A 13,643-nucleotide genomic window follows, 5' to 3' on the forward strand; every position below is an offset into this window, starting at 1 on the left:
GTTGGTATACTCTTCTTTTACTGACTTCATTATGCTTTCTACTGTTTATGAATTTAAAATTTAATCTAAACTTCAAGTTTCTAATCTGCCTTTATTAATTGCATCTACAACAGTGGGTGCTGGTGTGGTTTTTCTAATCCTGACTAGACCTTACATATTTCTTGCTATTATACTCTCACATATTCTTTGATTTATCAAGACTCTCAAGGAATTTGTGATATATAGGATTTCTCCGGTTTGTACCTGCTGTTTCTGCACAACTTTTCATATCTCCTCCACTTATTTCACATCTCTGATTACTTATCTCCCTCATCATAGTGAGCAGATGGACATCCACATCCCAGAAAAAAGTTAGAAACATTGGATGACATTTTTCTTCTTTTCTGAGATTAGAGTTCCAAACCCACCCAAATTTGTACTCATCCTCTTTCCTTACTTCAATAGAGGAACTGTTCTTTGTCTTAAGTTCATTTCTTATGCCTGTTTTTTTTTTGTTTTTTTGTATTTTCTCATCTCTACTTTCTCAGATTTTACATAATTTATGTATTATGTTCACCTTTCCTTCCCAAGTGGGTCCTTGTGCTCACTTTTAAAATATACTTAAGTCTTGACTCTGAAAAACAATCTCCACCTCCCTACCCATCCCAAATAATCCTTTTTAAATCTCCATATTTTTTCCCAAGTACTATCTTTGCTTTCTGTTTTCTTAGTTCAAACTTGTTCCAAGAGTGATTATGCTCACTCATTTCCTCAATTCCCACTTAGTTTTCAAAGTCTGGCTTTTTGCCCTATCGCTATGGAAATGGGTAGCTCTGAGATCACAATGACGTCTACAATGCTAGCTAAATTTAGAAACTCTCTTACTTGACCTCTTAATAGTATCTGAATTTACTGACTTCATTTATTTTCTTTTCCCTTCGCCTTTGGAACTCAAAATGCCGGATCTTAATCCTCTCTTTCTGGCCACTCCTTTGCAAACCCATTCTCTTCCGCTCAGCCAATCCATTTTAGAGTTATGGAAGGCATGGCCCTAGGCTGTCTCACTCCTCTCCCTGAACTTTTTTCCTAAGTGATCTGGTGAAGATGACCCATTTATTACTCTCTCTCAGATTTATTTTCTGAACTCTGTGGCCATGTAACCAATTGCCTACTTGACATGCCTTTGTGAATGTCTTAGAAGTATCCTAAATTCCCAATGTCTAAAGGCTGACTTAAAAATCTCAATACAACCCAACCAAACTCAGCCTAACCTAGTTCACTCTTAGTATTCTTTATTTCAGTGAATGGCAACATCATCTATTCTATTATACCACGTCAAATTTTAGAGGGCTACTTTTCTCATTTATACTCTAGCTGTTATTACAACTGGGTGTTAAATTTTTGTCTGGGTCAGTTTGGTCTGCTGTAACAATGTGCCATAGACTAGGTGATTTAATAAAGAGCAGACTTTATTTCTCACAGTTCTGGAGGCTGTAAGTCTGAAATCAGGGTGCCAGCATGATTGGGTTCTTTTGAGGACCCTCTTCCAGACTGCAGACTGCTGTCTTCTCATTGTATCCTCATGTGGCAGAAAGAGGGTAAGAGCTCCCCAGGATCTCTTTTATAATGGCACTAATCCCATTGATAAGGGCTCTACCTTCATGACTTAATTACCTTCCAAAGGCCCCCACCTCCTAATACCATTGTATTAGGGGTTTTCAACATCTGAATTTTGGCAGCATACAAACATTCAATCCATTGCAACATTAAATGGGAATCGATGAGCCCTGTAAAGGCGAGAACAGGAAAACTTGAGTTACTCTGATCATTCCTTTACTAAATCTGCAAATTTTTAGTATTGCATTAACAGAAGATTTTATTTGAATGATAAAATAAAACATCACCCATTGCACATATAAAATTAAACAAAAAGATTATCTTTTGCTTTTCTGTGTTTGTGGATGAATCTCTTCACATGTTTATAGATGACCAAGTGGTTCTACTTTTTACAATTTTGCAAAAGCACGCATTATAATGAGTCCTATTTTAAAATTTAGTGGATATAAAGAAGGAAAATTGAAAGTACTAACCATCTCACCAGAATGTCTGGCTATAAGTTGTTGGAGGAGATGATCTTTAAGGGCTCCCTAATCTAGAAATTATGAGATTATTTGAATTTTTGCATGTTTCCTTGACTGAAATCTTTGCCTCTCTTTTTAGCTACATAATGGGTGTATAATCCATGTTCCTCTACCTCTTTATATTTATCAGGATATGAGAATGGATATAAGAGAGGAGCCTTGAAGGGTAGTGGATATAGGAAAGTAACATTTCTTGAGTTTTTACTTTGTGTTACATATTATGCTGGATATTTTTTATATATATATTATATATAACATATATAACATATATAAAATATATATAACATATATGACATATATAAACATATATATGTGTGTGTGTGTGTGTTAACTCATTGAATGTTATCTTTCTGTGCCTTTTGTATAGTAGCCTGTGTTTTACCTTCAGGTCTTTCAGAGTTTAGATAACTTACTTACAATCACATACATAGTAAATGGTAGAAAAGACATGAGTTGCTGACTCCATAGCTTCTGTCTTTTTGATCGTATCGTTTGCTTGATCTTATGATTTTAACAGCATTCTTTAGAGAATAAGTTAGCGGGGGTAAGTATGCCAAGCTTTTCAGGGGATGAGACCTGCTTAACCCAACTCCTGTTAACTTTTGTTACCATGGAGTTTTTATTGTTAGAGTCAAGGTATAATCTTGAAAATGTTAAGTATATTTATATGACTAAAGAGTTACTGCTAAATTTCATTAAATGCAGACATTGGTAGGGTTGAAGTTTGCCTTTGAATTATATGTTAACAGATTTTGCTAAACACATAGTCTGAAAGGGATTCCAGGGCAAATGTTTGCATTTTAATTTCTTAATATTTCTTGAATATTTCCTTTTATTGTGTACATGTTTGTATATCTACACATGTATGTTTAAATATGCATATATAATTAAAAGCAATTTTTATCTAGTTTTAATAATAAGCTTACATTATCTTTACTTCTCAACACTGTTAGTTTCATGTACTATTACTTAAGACTACATTTCTTCCCGAATGTCAAAAATAGTCTATGTTAGATATTTACATTCTTAAATTATTTTTAAACTAATGGAATTATATTGAATGTTTACTTAATAGAAATAACAGTATTTGTCATATCAAAATATGAGACTAAAACCGAATTTTTATAATTTGAATTTAATATATCCATGTCTCTAAAACATCTAATGACAGTGAAAAAATAAATTATAGGATAAATCATTTGATAGCTTTGATTCCTATAATTGAATAATATGAAATGAAAAGTAAACTACAAGAATGGCTTTTATGTGATTTTAAATTGACACATTAGCAAAAACAGAGTTCAAGCTTATATAAGTAATGCAGGTCTTAGCTGAAATGTAGCTATCACAGAATTTTATTTAAAAAATACAGAATGAAAGGAATAAAACCAACCATTTGAAATTTTTATAAAAAAATTTTAATGTATTAAATGCACTAAATATGCTAAATTAAATACCTTTAGTGTACTTGGTGCATTTAGTGTATTTAATACACTAAAATTTTGTATTGTATAATATACACTAAATATACTTTAATCCAACACAGAGTATCAGTCTAGTATATATACCTTCACTCATTACTTCTAAAGCCTGTTTATTCAAATGGAAATAATACCAATCTTTTCCTGATTTGTGGTCCTTGACTTTTGTATTAGAAAAAAGTTATGGGAAAAACTACCAAGCGTATGTCATTTATGACTTGGTGGCATAAAGAGCTAGTGATGTTACTGTTGGTTTGAATGCTTGGTTTGATTTACAAAAAGTAAATGATTATTTAATTTTGTATTGTCTTAACCTGTTTTATACCATTATCACTTAGTATTTAAAAATACCTTATATATTATAAAATCATAGAGCCATGCAGAATCTTAAGAGATCATTTGATTTAGCCTCACTGCCTTTCAAACAATGTGACATATGAATTCCAGAAATTTTAAGAGACTTGCAAAATGTCACATCTAGCTCCTGGTAAAGGTAAGACTTAATAATCTAGAATAGTATTCTAGTTTTGAAATTCAGGAACCTTTCTTTTCTTCCTTTGGCTCAGAGTTTTTGAATTATGTGATTTAAAAAAACGTGCTATGTAAATAGGGAATTCATTCAACAATGTTGATTGTGCATTTACTAGATGCTGTGAATGCAGTGAGAGGTAAGACATGTATGGTCACATGGCTCGTGAAACTTACACTTTTGTGGAGGAAACCAATATAAAATTAAAATAATTACCAGTTATGATCATTGCTATGAAATAAGGGTTCAGATAGAAGTATAACAGAGGAACAGCTACTTAAGAAGGATGGTCAGAGGTCTCCTAGGAGATGGGCAGAGATACCCTGCATGTGAAGAGTGCAGGGAAAGAGTGTTCAGAGATAGGAAGTAGCACATGCAAGGGTCCTGGAAGCTTCCACATTTTAAATTTATTTATGGCCTCCTATGCATCATGTACTAAATAATCATACATTTACTATAATTTCTACTTACTGAAGTATGTATTGCTTGTTTGCTCAATGGTATTATAAACATAACATAATTGCATAGTATTTTACATAGTGAGACCAGCAATACATTTTTTTCAGTAATTATTGAACAAAAGGAACATGTTCGTATATGAGAGATTATGTCATAGATAAAGGCTGAAATGGGATTAATTGGAAGAAATGAATTTTTCTAATTGATTTCATGGTCAGACATGTTGATTTTAAAATGTTAGGACTAGAGGCATACACCCCCTGCAAGTCTCATTATCCTTAAAAACCACTAAAAATCAAAACCAGGAAATTTACATTTTAATCTTATTCTTGGTATTAGGCTAGTGTCTCTGAGTGTCTAATTGATTGCCAGTATGGTACAATACAGTAGAAACTTTCAAGCCCTGAAGGGGAATAAAAAAGACCTTCCTCCAAAACAGATTATTTAGGTAGGAGCCCAAGACATATGACAGGATAAAAACCTCACCTCAGTTAGTATAACCACTATGGAGAACAGTTTGGAAGTACCTGAAAAAACTAAAAATAGAGCTACCATGCCATCCAGCAATCTCACTGCTAGGTATATACTCAAAAGAGGGGAAGTCGGTATATCCAAAAGATATTTACACTCCCATGTTTATTGCAGCACTATTCACAATAGTCAGAGTCGGAAGCAACCTAAGTGTCCATCAACAGACAAAGGAAATGTGGTACCTATACACAATGGACTACTATTCAGCCATTAAAAAAAGAATGAGATCCTGTCATTTTCAGCATGGATGGCACTGGAGGTCATTATGTTAGGTGAAATAAGCCAGGCACAGAAAGACAAACTTTGCATGTTCTCGCTTATTTGTAGGAGCTAAAAATTAAAACATTTGAACTCCTGGAGATAGAGAGTAGAAGGATGGTTACCAGAGGCTGGGACGGGTAGTGGGAAGTGCTGGGCAAATGAATGAGACCTAATATTTGATAGCACAACGGGGTAACTGTAGTCTATAATAATTTAATTGTACATTTTAAAATAACTAAAAGAGTATAATAGGATAGTTTGTAACAAAGGATAAATGCTTGAGGTGATGGATACCCACTTTACCATGATGTGATTATAACACATCGCATGCTTTTATCAAAATATCTCATGTACTTCATAAATATATACACCTATTATGTACCTACAAAAATAATGAAAAAAATTCCTCACCTCACCAGAGGAAGCATGATGTAGCAGCGGTGATACATGCTTTTTAATTAATTTTTTTATTTTGAGATCATTATGGATTGACATTTAGTTGTTAGAAATAATACAGAGAGATCCAGTGTACCCTATACTCAGTTTCCCTCAATGGTAGCATCTTGTAAAACCATAAAATAATATCACAACCCAGATACTGACATTATACAGTTAAGATACAGAGCATTTCCATCACTACAAGGATCTCTCATGTTGTATACTTTTATAGCCACACTTCCTTCAGTCCATCTACCTCCTTAGTAACCCCTAGAAACCATTAGTCTGTTTTTTCAAGAATGTTATATAAATGGAGTCATGTTGTATGTAACCTTTTGGCATTGGCTTTTTACTCAGCATAATTCTTCAGAGATTCATCCAGCTACTTTCATTCCTTTTTACTGTTGAGTAATACAGTGTTCCATGGTATGTGTATCAGTTTCTTAGGGCTGCTGTAATAAAATACTGCACAGTGGGTAGTTTAAAGCAACAAATTTTATTTATTAAATTTATTCTCTCTCAGTTCTGGAGGGTAAAAGTATGTAATGAGGTGTTGGCAGTGTTGGTTCCTTCTGAGAACTCCAAAGGAGAATCTGTTTCATACCTGTCTCCTAGCTTCTGGTGATGGCTGACAATCCTTGACATTCCTTGGTTTGTAGAAGGTTTACTCTAGTCTCTGCCTCTTTCTCCATATGACCCTCTGCCTGTGTGTCTCTTCTCTGTATCCAAATTTTCCTCTTCTTATAAGGGCAACAGTCTTTTCCATTAATGGCCTATCCTATTCCTGTATAATCTCATCTTAACTACGTCTGAAACAACCCTGTTTCCAAATAAGGTCACATTCTGAGATTTCAGGCATTAGGACTTGAGCATATCTTCCTGGGGGATACAATTCAACCCCTAACAGTGTGGATATACCACAATTTGTCTAATTATTCACCCTTTGAAGCATGTTTGGTTTGTTTCTAGTTTGGGGTTAGTACAAATAAAGGTCTCCAAACATTTATGTATAGGTTTTTATGTGAACATAAGTTATAACTTTTCTGGAGTAACTGCCTAGGATCACAGTTGCTGATTGTATGGTAATTGCATGTTTAGTTTAGTTTTGTACTATTATACATTTCTACCAGCAATGTGTGAGTGATCCAGTTTTTTCTCATCCTTGCCAGCATTTGGTATTGTCACTTTTTCACTGTGTTATATTTGAGCCATTCTAAAAGATGTGTAGTGATATCTCATTGTTGTTTTAATATGCATTTCCCTAATGAATGATGTTCTGGAACATCTTTTCAATGTGCTGGTTTGCCATTTGTATATCCTGTTTTTGTGAAATACCTGTTCAGCTCTTTTGCTCATTTTCTGATTGGATGTTTGGTTGTTTTGTTTTTTTACCCTTGCACTCTTTATATATTCTAGACCTTTATATAGTCTAGTTCTTTATATATTCTATTTCTTTGACAGATATGTCATTTGTAAATAGTTTTCTCCCAGTCTTTACCTTGTCTTTTCATCTTCTGAAGAGACAGGGTCTTTTATAGAACAAAATTTTCTAATTTTAAAGAAGTCCATCTTAGGCTGGTCCGAAGAGTGGATAACTCAATTGATTGTTCACAGTCAGTTATAGATTGAACTCCTTGTTTTACTCCTTCTCCCATTGTCACTACTGCACTTGACTAGTCTTTAAAAAAAAGTCCATTTTATTTCTTTTAAGATTTGTGGTTGGGGCTTTGGTGTTAAGTCTAAGTAGTCTTTGCCTAGTCCTAGATCTCAAAGGTTTTTTTCTGTTTTGTTTGTTTTTTTTTCTAAAAGTTTAATAGTTTGAGATTTTACATTTAAATCTGTTAACTCTTTTCTGCAGAGTCAGTACATTCTATTAGTCCTAGATCTCAAAGGTTTTCTTCTTTATTTTTTTTTCTAAAAGTTTAATAGTTTGAGATTTTACATTCAAATCTGTGTTAACTCTTTTCTGCAGAGTCAGTACATTGTATCTTCCTAGAAGTAGGAGGTCTTGTGATGTAGTTTTATAATCTGGCCAAAATGTCTCATAGAAGCAGACATAGTAATGAGGATACCACATGGAAACAACAGCAATAAGAACAAAACCATCCCACAGACAGCATGTTCAGCATTCTAGGTGACAGTGTCCCCATAAGTCTCCCCCCATATTTGTGTGAGCGGCTGAATGACTAACAGGAGCAAGACTAAAGGCAACTGTGTGGGGCAAGCAAAAGGAAAGGAAAAAAAGGCCTTATGGTCATAAGAGCTTGCTCTTGGATGGTTCTAAGAGCATAAAAACCAATGAATAGTCATCTTTTAAAGAAAGCGTTCCTACTTGCAGTGGAGGACTCCATGAACAGATATTTAAATAATAAATAAAACTGGTAGGGGGCTGTATTAGTCTGTTTTCACACTGCTAATAAAGACATACCCAAGACTTGGTAATTTATAAAGGAAAGAGGTTTTTTTTTTTTTTTTTTTTTTTTTTTTTTTTTTTTTTTTTTACCTGCATCATAAATGTTATTCCCGATGTGGGACAGATTCCTTCCATCTCCAAATGAATCACATGCTGCCCTGGAAAGACCTAGGAAACTCTTCCACCATCTCCAGGGAAGTAGCAAGAAAGGCCAGGTGCTGGGGACTGGAAGGCTTTGAAGTTTCCCAGCCTGCTTTTTCTCACCTTCTCAACAGAGGATAGCTGTTCTCTATTATTCCTCTCATCTACTCATCCCTTAAAAAACCCCACAAAACCATCATTAGTAAAGAAACAAAACCTCTTCAAGTATTGGGCGTTAGGGGTTCAGGCTGGGACTTGGGGTCACTAATGAAAGAGGAAGCGGGGGAAGAGGAGGAGGAGCCACCACTGTTTCTGCTGCAGCGGTTCCTTCCTTGCTGCATCCTGTAGCAACTGTTTGTGGACCTCGTCTGCTGGTAACTGCATGTATCGGACCACTGAGCCCTGAATGAAGCAGTTCTTCACTGATAACATACGAGGATATTTCTCAGGGTCTGTGACACTAATATTAGTAAGTTTAATGTTGAGATACTGATGCACAGAATGGAGGGTTCCACAGATGCTCAGGTCATTCTTGAGTTCCACGACCACATGCTTGCCCACAAGGGACCTGAAAAAAGAACAGAAGAGCATGGTGCTGGTGCCGCGGGCTGCCCCAGAAAGAGGACAGGGGAAAGGAAAGAGGTTTAATTGACTCACAGTTCCACATGGCTGGGGAGGCCTCACAATCATGGTGGAAGGTGCAGTGGAAGCAAGACGCATCTTACATGGCAGCAGGCAAGAGAGAGAGAGAGAGAGCATCTGCAGGGGATTCCCCGCTTATGAAACCACCAGATCTCATGAGACTTATGTACTGCCGCTAGAACAGCACAGAAAAGACCCACCATCATGATTCAATTACCTCCCAACAGGTCCCTCTCATGACACGTGGGAATTATGGGAGCTGCAATTTGAGATTTGGATGGGGACACAGCCAAATCATATTGGGCTATTCAGGTTCCCAGTGAGGATTAGAGAAAATGGATTGTTGCAGTTAGAGAATCAGTTATTAGTGATTTTAAAAAATTTTACAAATGTTTCAGAATCATTTTGGAAGATCCCATTTATTATCCAGGGTAAAATAAAGGTGAAATAACAGTAAGGCATACAGATCGGAAACATCATGAGAAGTCATTTGTTAAAATTAAGCTGTTTCTCTAAACTTGAGAATGTATATGACTCGAAATCTTTTTTTCAAAATTTTAACTTTTTTTAATGGTTTAATCTTTTCCTTTTAGATGAACATAAAATGTATATGTTGTCTATCAGGGTTTGTATTACTTTCGTCTTGCTGCTGTAGCAAATTGCCACATATACAGTAGCTTAAAACAACACAGATTTATTCTCTTATAGTTCTGGAGGTCACAAGTCAGAAATCAGTTTTACTGGCCTAAAACTATGGTATTTGTAGGGCTGGTTTCTTCTAGACACTCTAGGGGAGAATTTGCTTCCTTTGCCTTTTCCAGTTTCTAGGGGCTGTCCTCATTACTTCACTCTTGGTCCCAAGTTACACTGCCTTTTCTTCTACCGTTTCCATTGTCACATCACCTTTTCTGACATTGTTCATCTTGCCTCCTTCTTATAAGTATTCTTATGATTACACTAGGTTCACCTGGATAATATAGGATAATCTGACATCTCAACATCCTTAACTTAATCATATCTGAAAAGTTTCTTTGCCATGTAAGCTGAAAAACACTACAGGTTCTGGGCCTAAGGATGTGGTTATTTTTTGGGGGACATTATTCAGCTGACCATAGGTTTAAGAGAGTAAAATGTATATTATTTACTTCCATAAATAAATGTTTTTGAATTATATTCAGATGTTCGGTTAATATTTACTTGCATTTCTGATTTCATTTTGCAAAGTTCATTTTTATTCTTTTAATTTTTTTTATTTTTCCTGGTAGTCTTTATGAAATTTGTTTGTGTAAAATTACTGTAACAGTATTACTTTAGAGTATTATTATTTTGAAGTATACCTCCCTGTTGATTTTGCCCACATTTTTGAAATCATTCACCTTTTTATGACTGATATTCCGGATGTACATGAAAATATATTTTTCCGCTTTACCTTGTATATTTTAAATTATTTCTTGTATTGTTGTCATTGTTGGAGTCTTTTTTTTTTTTTTCTTGGTAGCTAGGACATACAAAGAGGAAACCCTCTGGAAGCTTTAAGTACACAGTGGGTGCAGTCTTTTCCAGGACCTGGTCCTTATAAATTTATGTTCACTAAAGTGATTCTTTTAAAAAATCAACTTTCTCTCAAGAGATTACTGAGAAATCAGAAATGCCAATTTATTATTAAAAAGAAGTTACTAACTAATAAATAAACCAGCATGAATTTATCAAGAAGTCTGTGTGGATTTAGAACACAGATCACAGACTGTTGAATGATAATGATGTAAATGCTGATTACCATTTATTGAATTCCACTGGAGAGGTCTGTCTTCTGGATTTTACTAGGTCTCTTACAAATGTTCTTACTCATTAGTTTTACTTTTCTTAGACTTTTTTCTGTACTGTTAGGACACTCACCTGAAACTTGTTACAATAAGGAGATTACAGCTTTCTTTATAGCAGTCACTGAGATTTGCACTGTGCTCAATTAAGTTGGAAGTTAGTTTTCAAAATATTGATCAGCATCATATGTATAAATGAATCTCTCTTAGTGTGGGTTACTTTTGCCTGTGAATATTTATTCAGTTTATGTTGAGCCTTATAGTTTAAATTTAAGAAGATAATATTTTCTGACCTTATTTTCCAATTTTGACATTTTCTCTAATTTATAATCTATTGTCTCTTACATATTAATAACTTACTTTCAGCAGTGCATGGCACAGTCCTTTTTCGAAATTATTATAATATATAGTGTGGCCTATTTCCAGAAGTACCTACCACCACTACCTGTTGACCTGTGGCTTCAATGTGGGTGAATTAGTTTGAAATTCCCATTGAAGGCAGCCTCCAAGGGTTAAAAAGTCACAGTAAGATAACCTGTGGCCTTGTACTCTAAAGGAGGGTTGGGAAAGTCTACTGTTTATATTGGAGACATTGGAAAGATTTGGGGACCGTTGTTTTACACATTCCCCCAATTACATCTTAGCCCTTAGTCCTTGTCATAGTAGTTTCACTTGCCTCCAGACACACATCCCTCACAACATATACACAAGCTTGGTGTCCAGACTGTCACCTTGATTTTATTTATTTTACCCTAGGCACAGATCTGACCCTAGCTATATTGCCTTTGATACTTAAACTAAATTGAAGATTCTGCTTCGTTATTTTAATTCATTCTAGGCCCTACACCTCTGGACCTAAGTGTCTACTCTGTGAGGTATATGGTTTAGCTAAAATAAAATGAATGCCATAGATCATAATATATTTGAAAGCATCTTGAATTTGGATTTGACTCCCAACACTTCATTGTATTTTGTTAATGCTAGCATGTAATAAATACTGTGATAACTTAAAATCTGCTTAGTTTCATATGTTTTATGATTCTAAAGAGCTCTTATAAAAATGAAATCAAAGAAAAGCATAATTTACATATATGAGGTTTCCTTAATGTCTTCTTAATGAAGTTGAAATCATTTATATTTAATTTATTCTCTTTTAGTACTGTGCTTCTGCTAAGCCAAAAGCAGGCACTTGAAGAACTGAAACAGTCAGTCCAGCAGCTGAGATGCACTGAAGCAAAGTTTTCAGCACAGAAGGAATTACTAGAGCAAAAAGTGCAAGAAAATGATGGGAAAGAGCCACCTCCAGTAGTAAATTATGAAGAAGATGCACGATCAGTTACATCTATGGTAAGCTAAAGAATAATCCAATGAGAAACTTGGAAGAGTAGTGTCTAGGTAATAAGTGAATACAAAAATTATTCCAATTTGCTATAACAAATTATTACTCTTGTTAATATGCAGGTCCTATTAAACTTGTTTGTAAATGCAAAATAGACTTGTCAGTCACCTCAGGTCACCTGGAGAGCACTTTCAGGAACCACCTGTAGAGTCAGAGGAAAAAGTTCTTCTCTTGCCTTCAAAACTGAAAGGAAAGACTGCAGTTGTTTTTATTCCTGGGAGACAGCAGGAAGGTAGGGTCTTATTCTTAAGAGAGAAGTAAGCAATAAGAAGAAAGCTATTTATTAATTTTTTCTTCTTAAGTAGAATCTTATTTATCTGAGATTGCTGGTGTATTTATTGCTTTTAAAATACAAAATATTGATTTAGTTTAAGTTTTTTTCTGCTCATAAATGTGATCCTTGAACTACAATAAATACATTCAAATTCACCAACTTGAAATTCAACTTTATTTCATAGTTTTATTAACTGTTTAAGAATGCCTAGTATAAAGTCTTCTCTTCTTCTTTCCTTTCCTCTCCTCTCCTCTTTCTTCTCTTCTTTCCTCCCCTCTCTCCTCTTTCTTCTCTACTCTCTTCTCCTTTCCTTTGCTTCCTCTTTCCTCTTTCTCCTTCTTCCCTCCTTTCCCTCCCTTCCCCTCTCCTTCCTTCCTTCCTTCCTTCCTTCCTTCCTTCCTTCCTTCCTTCCTTCCTTCCTCTTTTTCTTTCTCTGTCTCTCTTCCTCTTTTCTCTCTCTTCCTCTTTCTTTCTCTATTATCTGTCTGATGATCTGTCTATCTGTATACGTATGTTGGTGGCTCTCACCAAGTGGTCATTCCCCACCTGTGACACCCACCCCCCCCCCACACACATACCTGGGACATTTGGTAGTATCTCCAGACACTGTGATTGTCACAACCAAATCTAGTGGGTAGAGATTGATGATGCTGGTAAACCTCTTAGAATGTACAGAACAGCCCCTCCCTTCACACTCCCAGCACAAAATTATCCAGGCTAAAATGTCAAAAGTGCCAAGGTTAAAAAAGTCTGAGCTATATCCTTGTCATTTCCTGTGGGTAACTTAGAGAACTATTATAATTATGCTATAGCTGATATTTTAGTAATTTTTACTTTATGTGGTTCTAAATAGTATGATTTGATTAAGTGGATTCGTATGTCTCCATAGGCAAAAAAAAGAAGACCATATCTGAGAATACAGTAAATGTAGAAATGAATATGAAGTATTTAAACAATTGTGGTTATTACTATTACTATTAAATATTAAAATTAAACTATTGTTGTTATTAGTAATATTGAGCCATATTAATCTACACATCACTTTGTGAATTGTGAATTATGAATCCTTGCTCTCTTTCACTGTCCTAGCTATAAGGATCTCAGCACATGTACCAAGCACCCTATTAAACTGCCT

The 13,643-nt window shown here is 34.9% G+C and overlaps 2 protein-coding genes across 13 annotated transcripts in view; one reads left to right on the forward strand and one right to left on the reverse strand.

Moving 5' to 3' along the window:
- The window catches only part of FER (FER tyrosine kinase), a 463,830-nt gene that overhangs the window by 139,740 nt on the left and 310,447 nt on the right, over positions 1-13,643 (forward strand). For 10 of the 12 annotated variants that reach the window (XR_010114474.1, XM_063612887.1, XM_055298094.2 and 7 more), the window contains one exon: positions 11,993-12,182. Coding sequence is in view for 9 of the 12 variants with exons in the window: in XM_063612887.1 (XP_063468957.1) it covers positions 11,993-12,182 (190 nt within the window). In the remaining 3 variants the exon portion in view is untranslated. Of the gene's footprint in view, positions 1-11,992; positions 12,183-12,296; positions 12,467-13,643 lie in introns of all 12 variants that reach the window. The other 2 variants (XR_010114476.1, XR_010114475.1) reach the window with 1 other exon arrangement.
- Positions 484-9,115, reverse strand: LOC129457629 (U6 snRNA-associated Sm-like protein LSm2). The gene is made up of 2 exons (XM_063612894.1): positions 8,323-9,115; positions 484-1,766 (listed from the first exon to the last, which is right to left on the reverse strand). The coding sequence occupies exon 1, from the start codon at positions 9,091-9,093 to the stop codon at positions 8,638-8,640; it is 456 nt and encodes a 151-aa protein (XP_063468964.1). The 5' UTR covers positions 9,094-9,115; the 3' UTR covers positions 484-1,766; positions 8,323-8,637.

The sequence above is a fragment of the Symphalangus syndactylus genome, chromosome 11 (genome assembly GCF_028878055.3).
Source record: "Symphalangus syndactylus isolate Jambi chromosome 11, NHGRI_mSymSyn1-v2.1_pri, whole genome shotgun sequence".
In the NCBI taxonomy this organism is placed as follows: Eukaryota; Metazoa; Chordata; class Mammalia; order Primates; family Hylobatidae; genus Symphalangus; species Symphalangus syndactylus.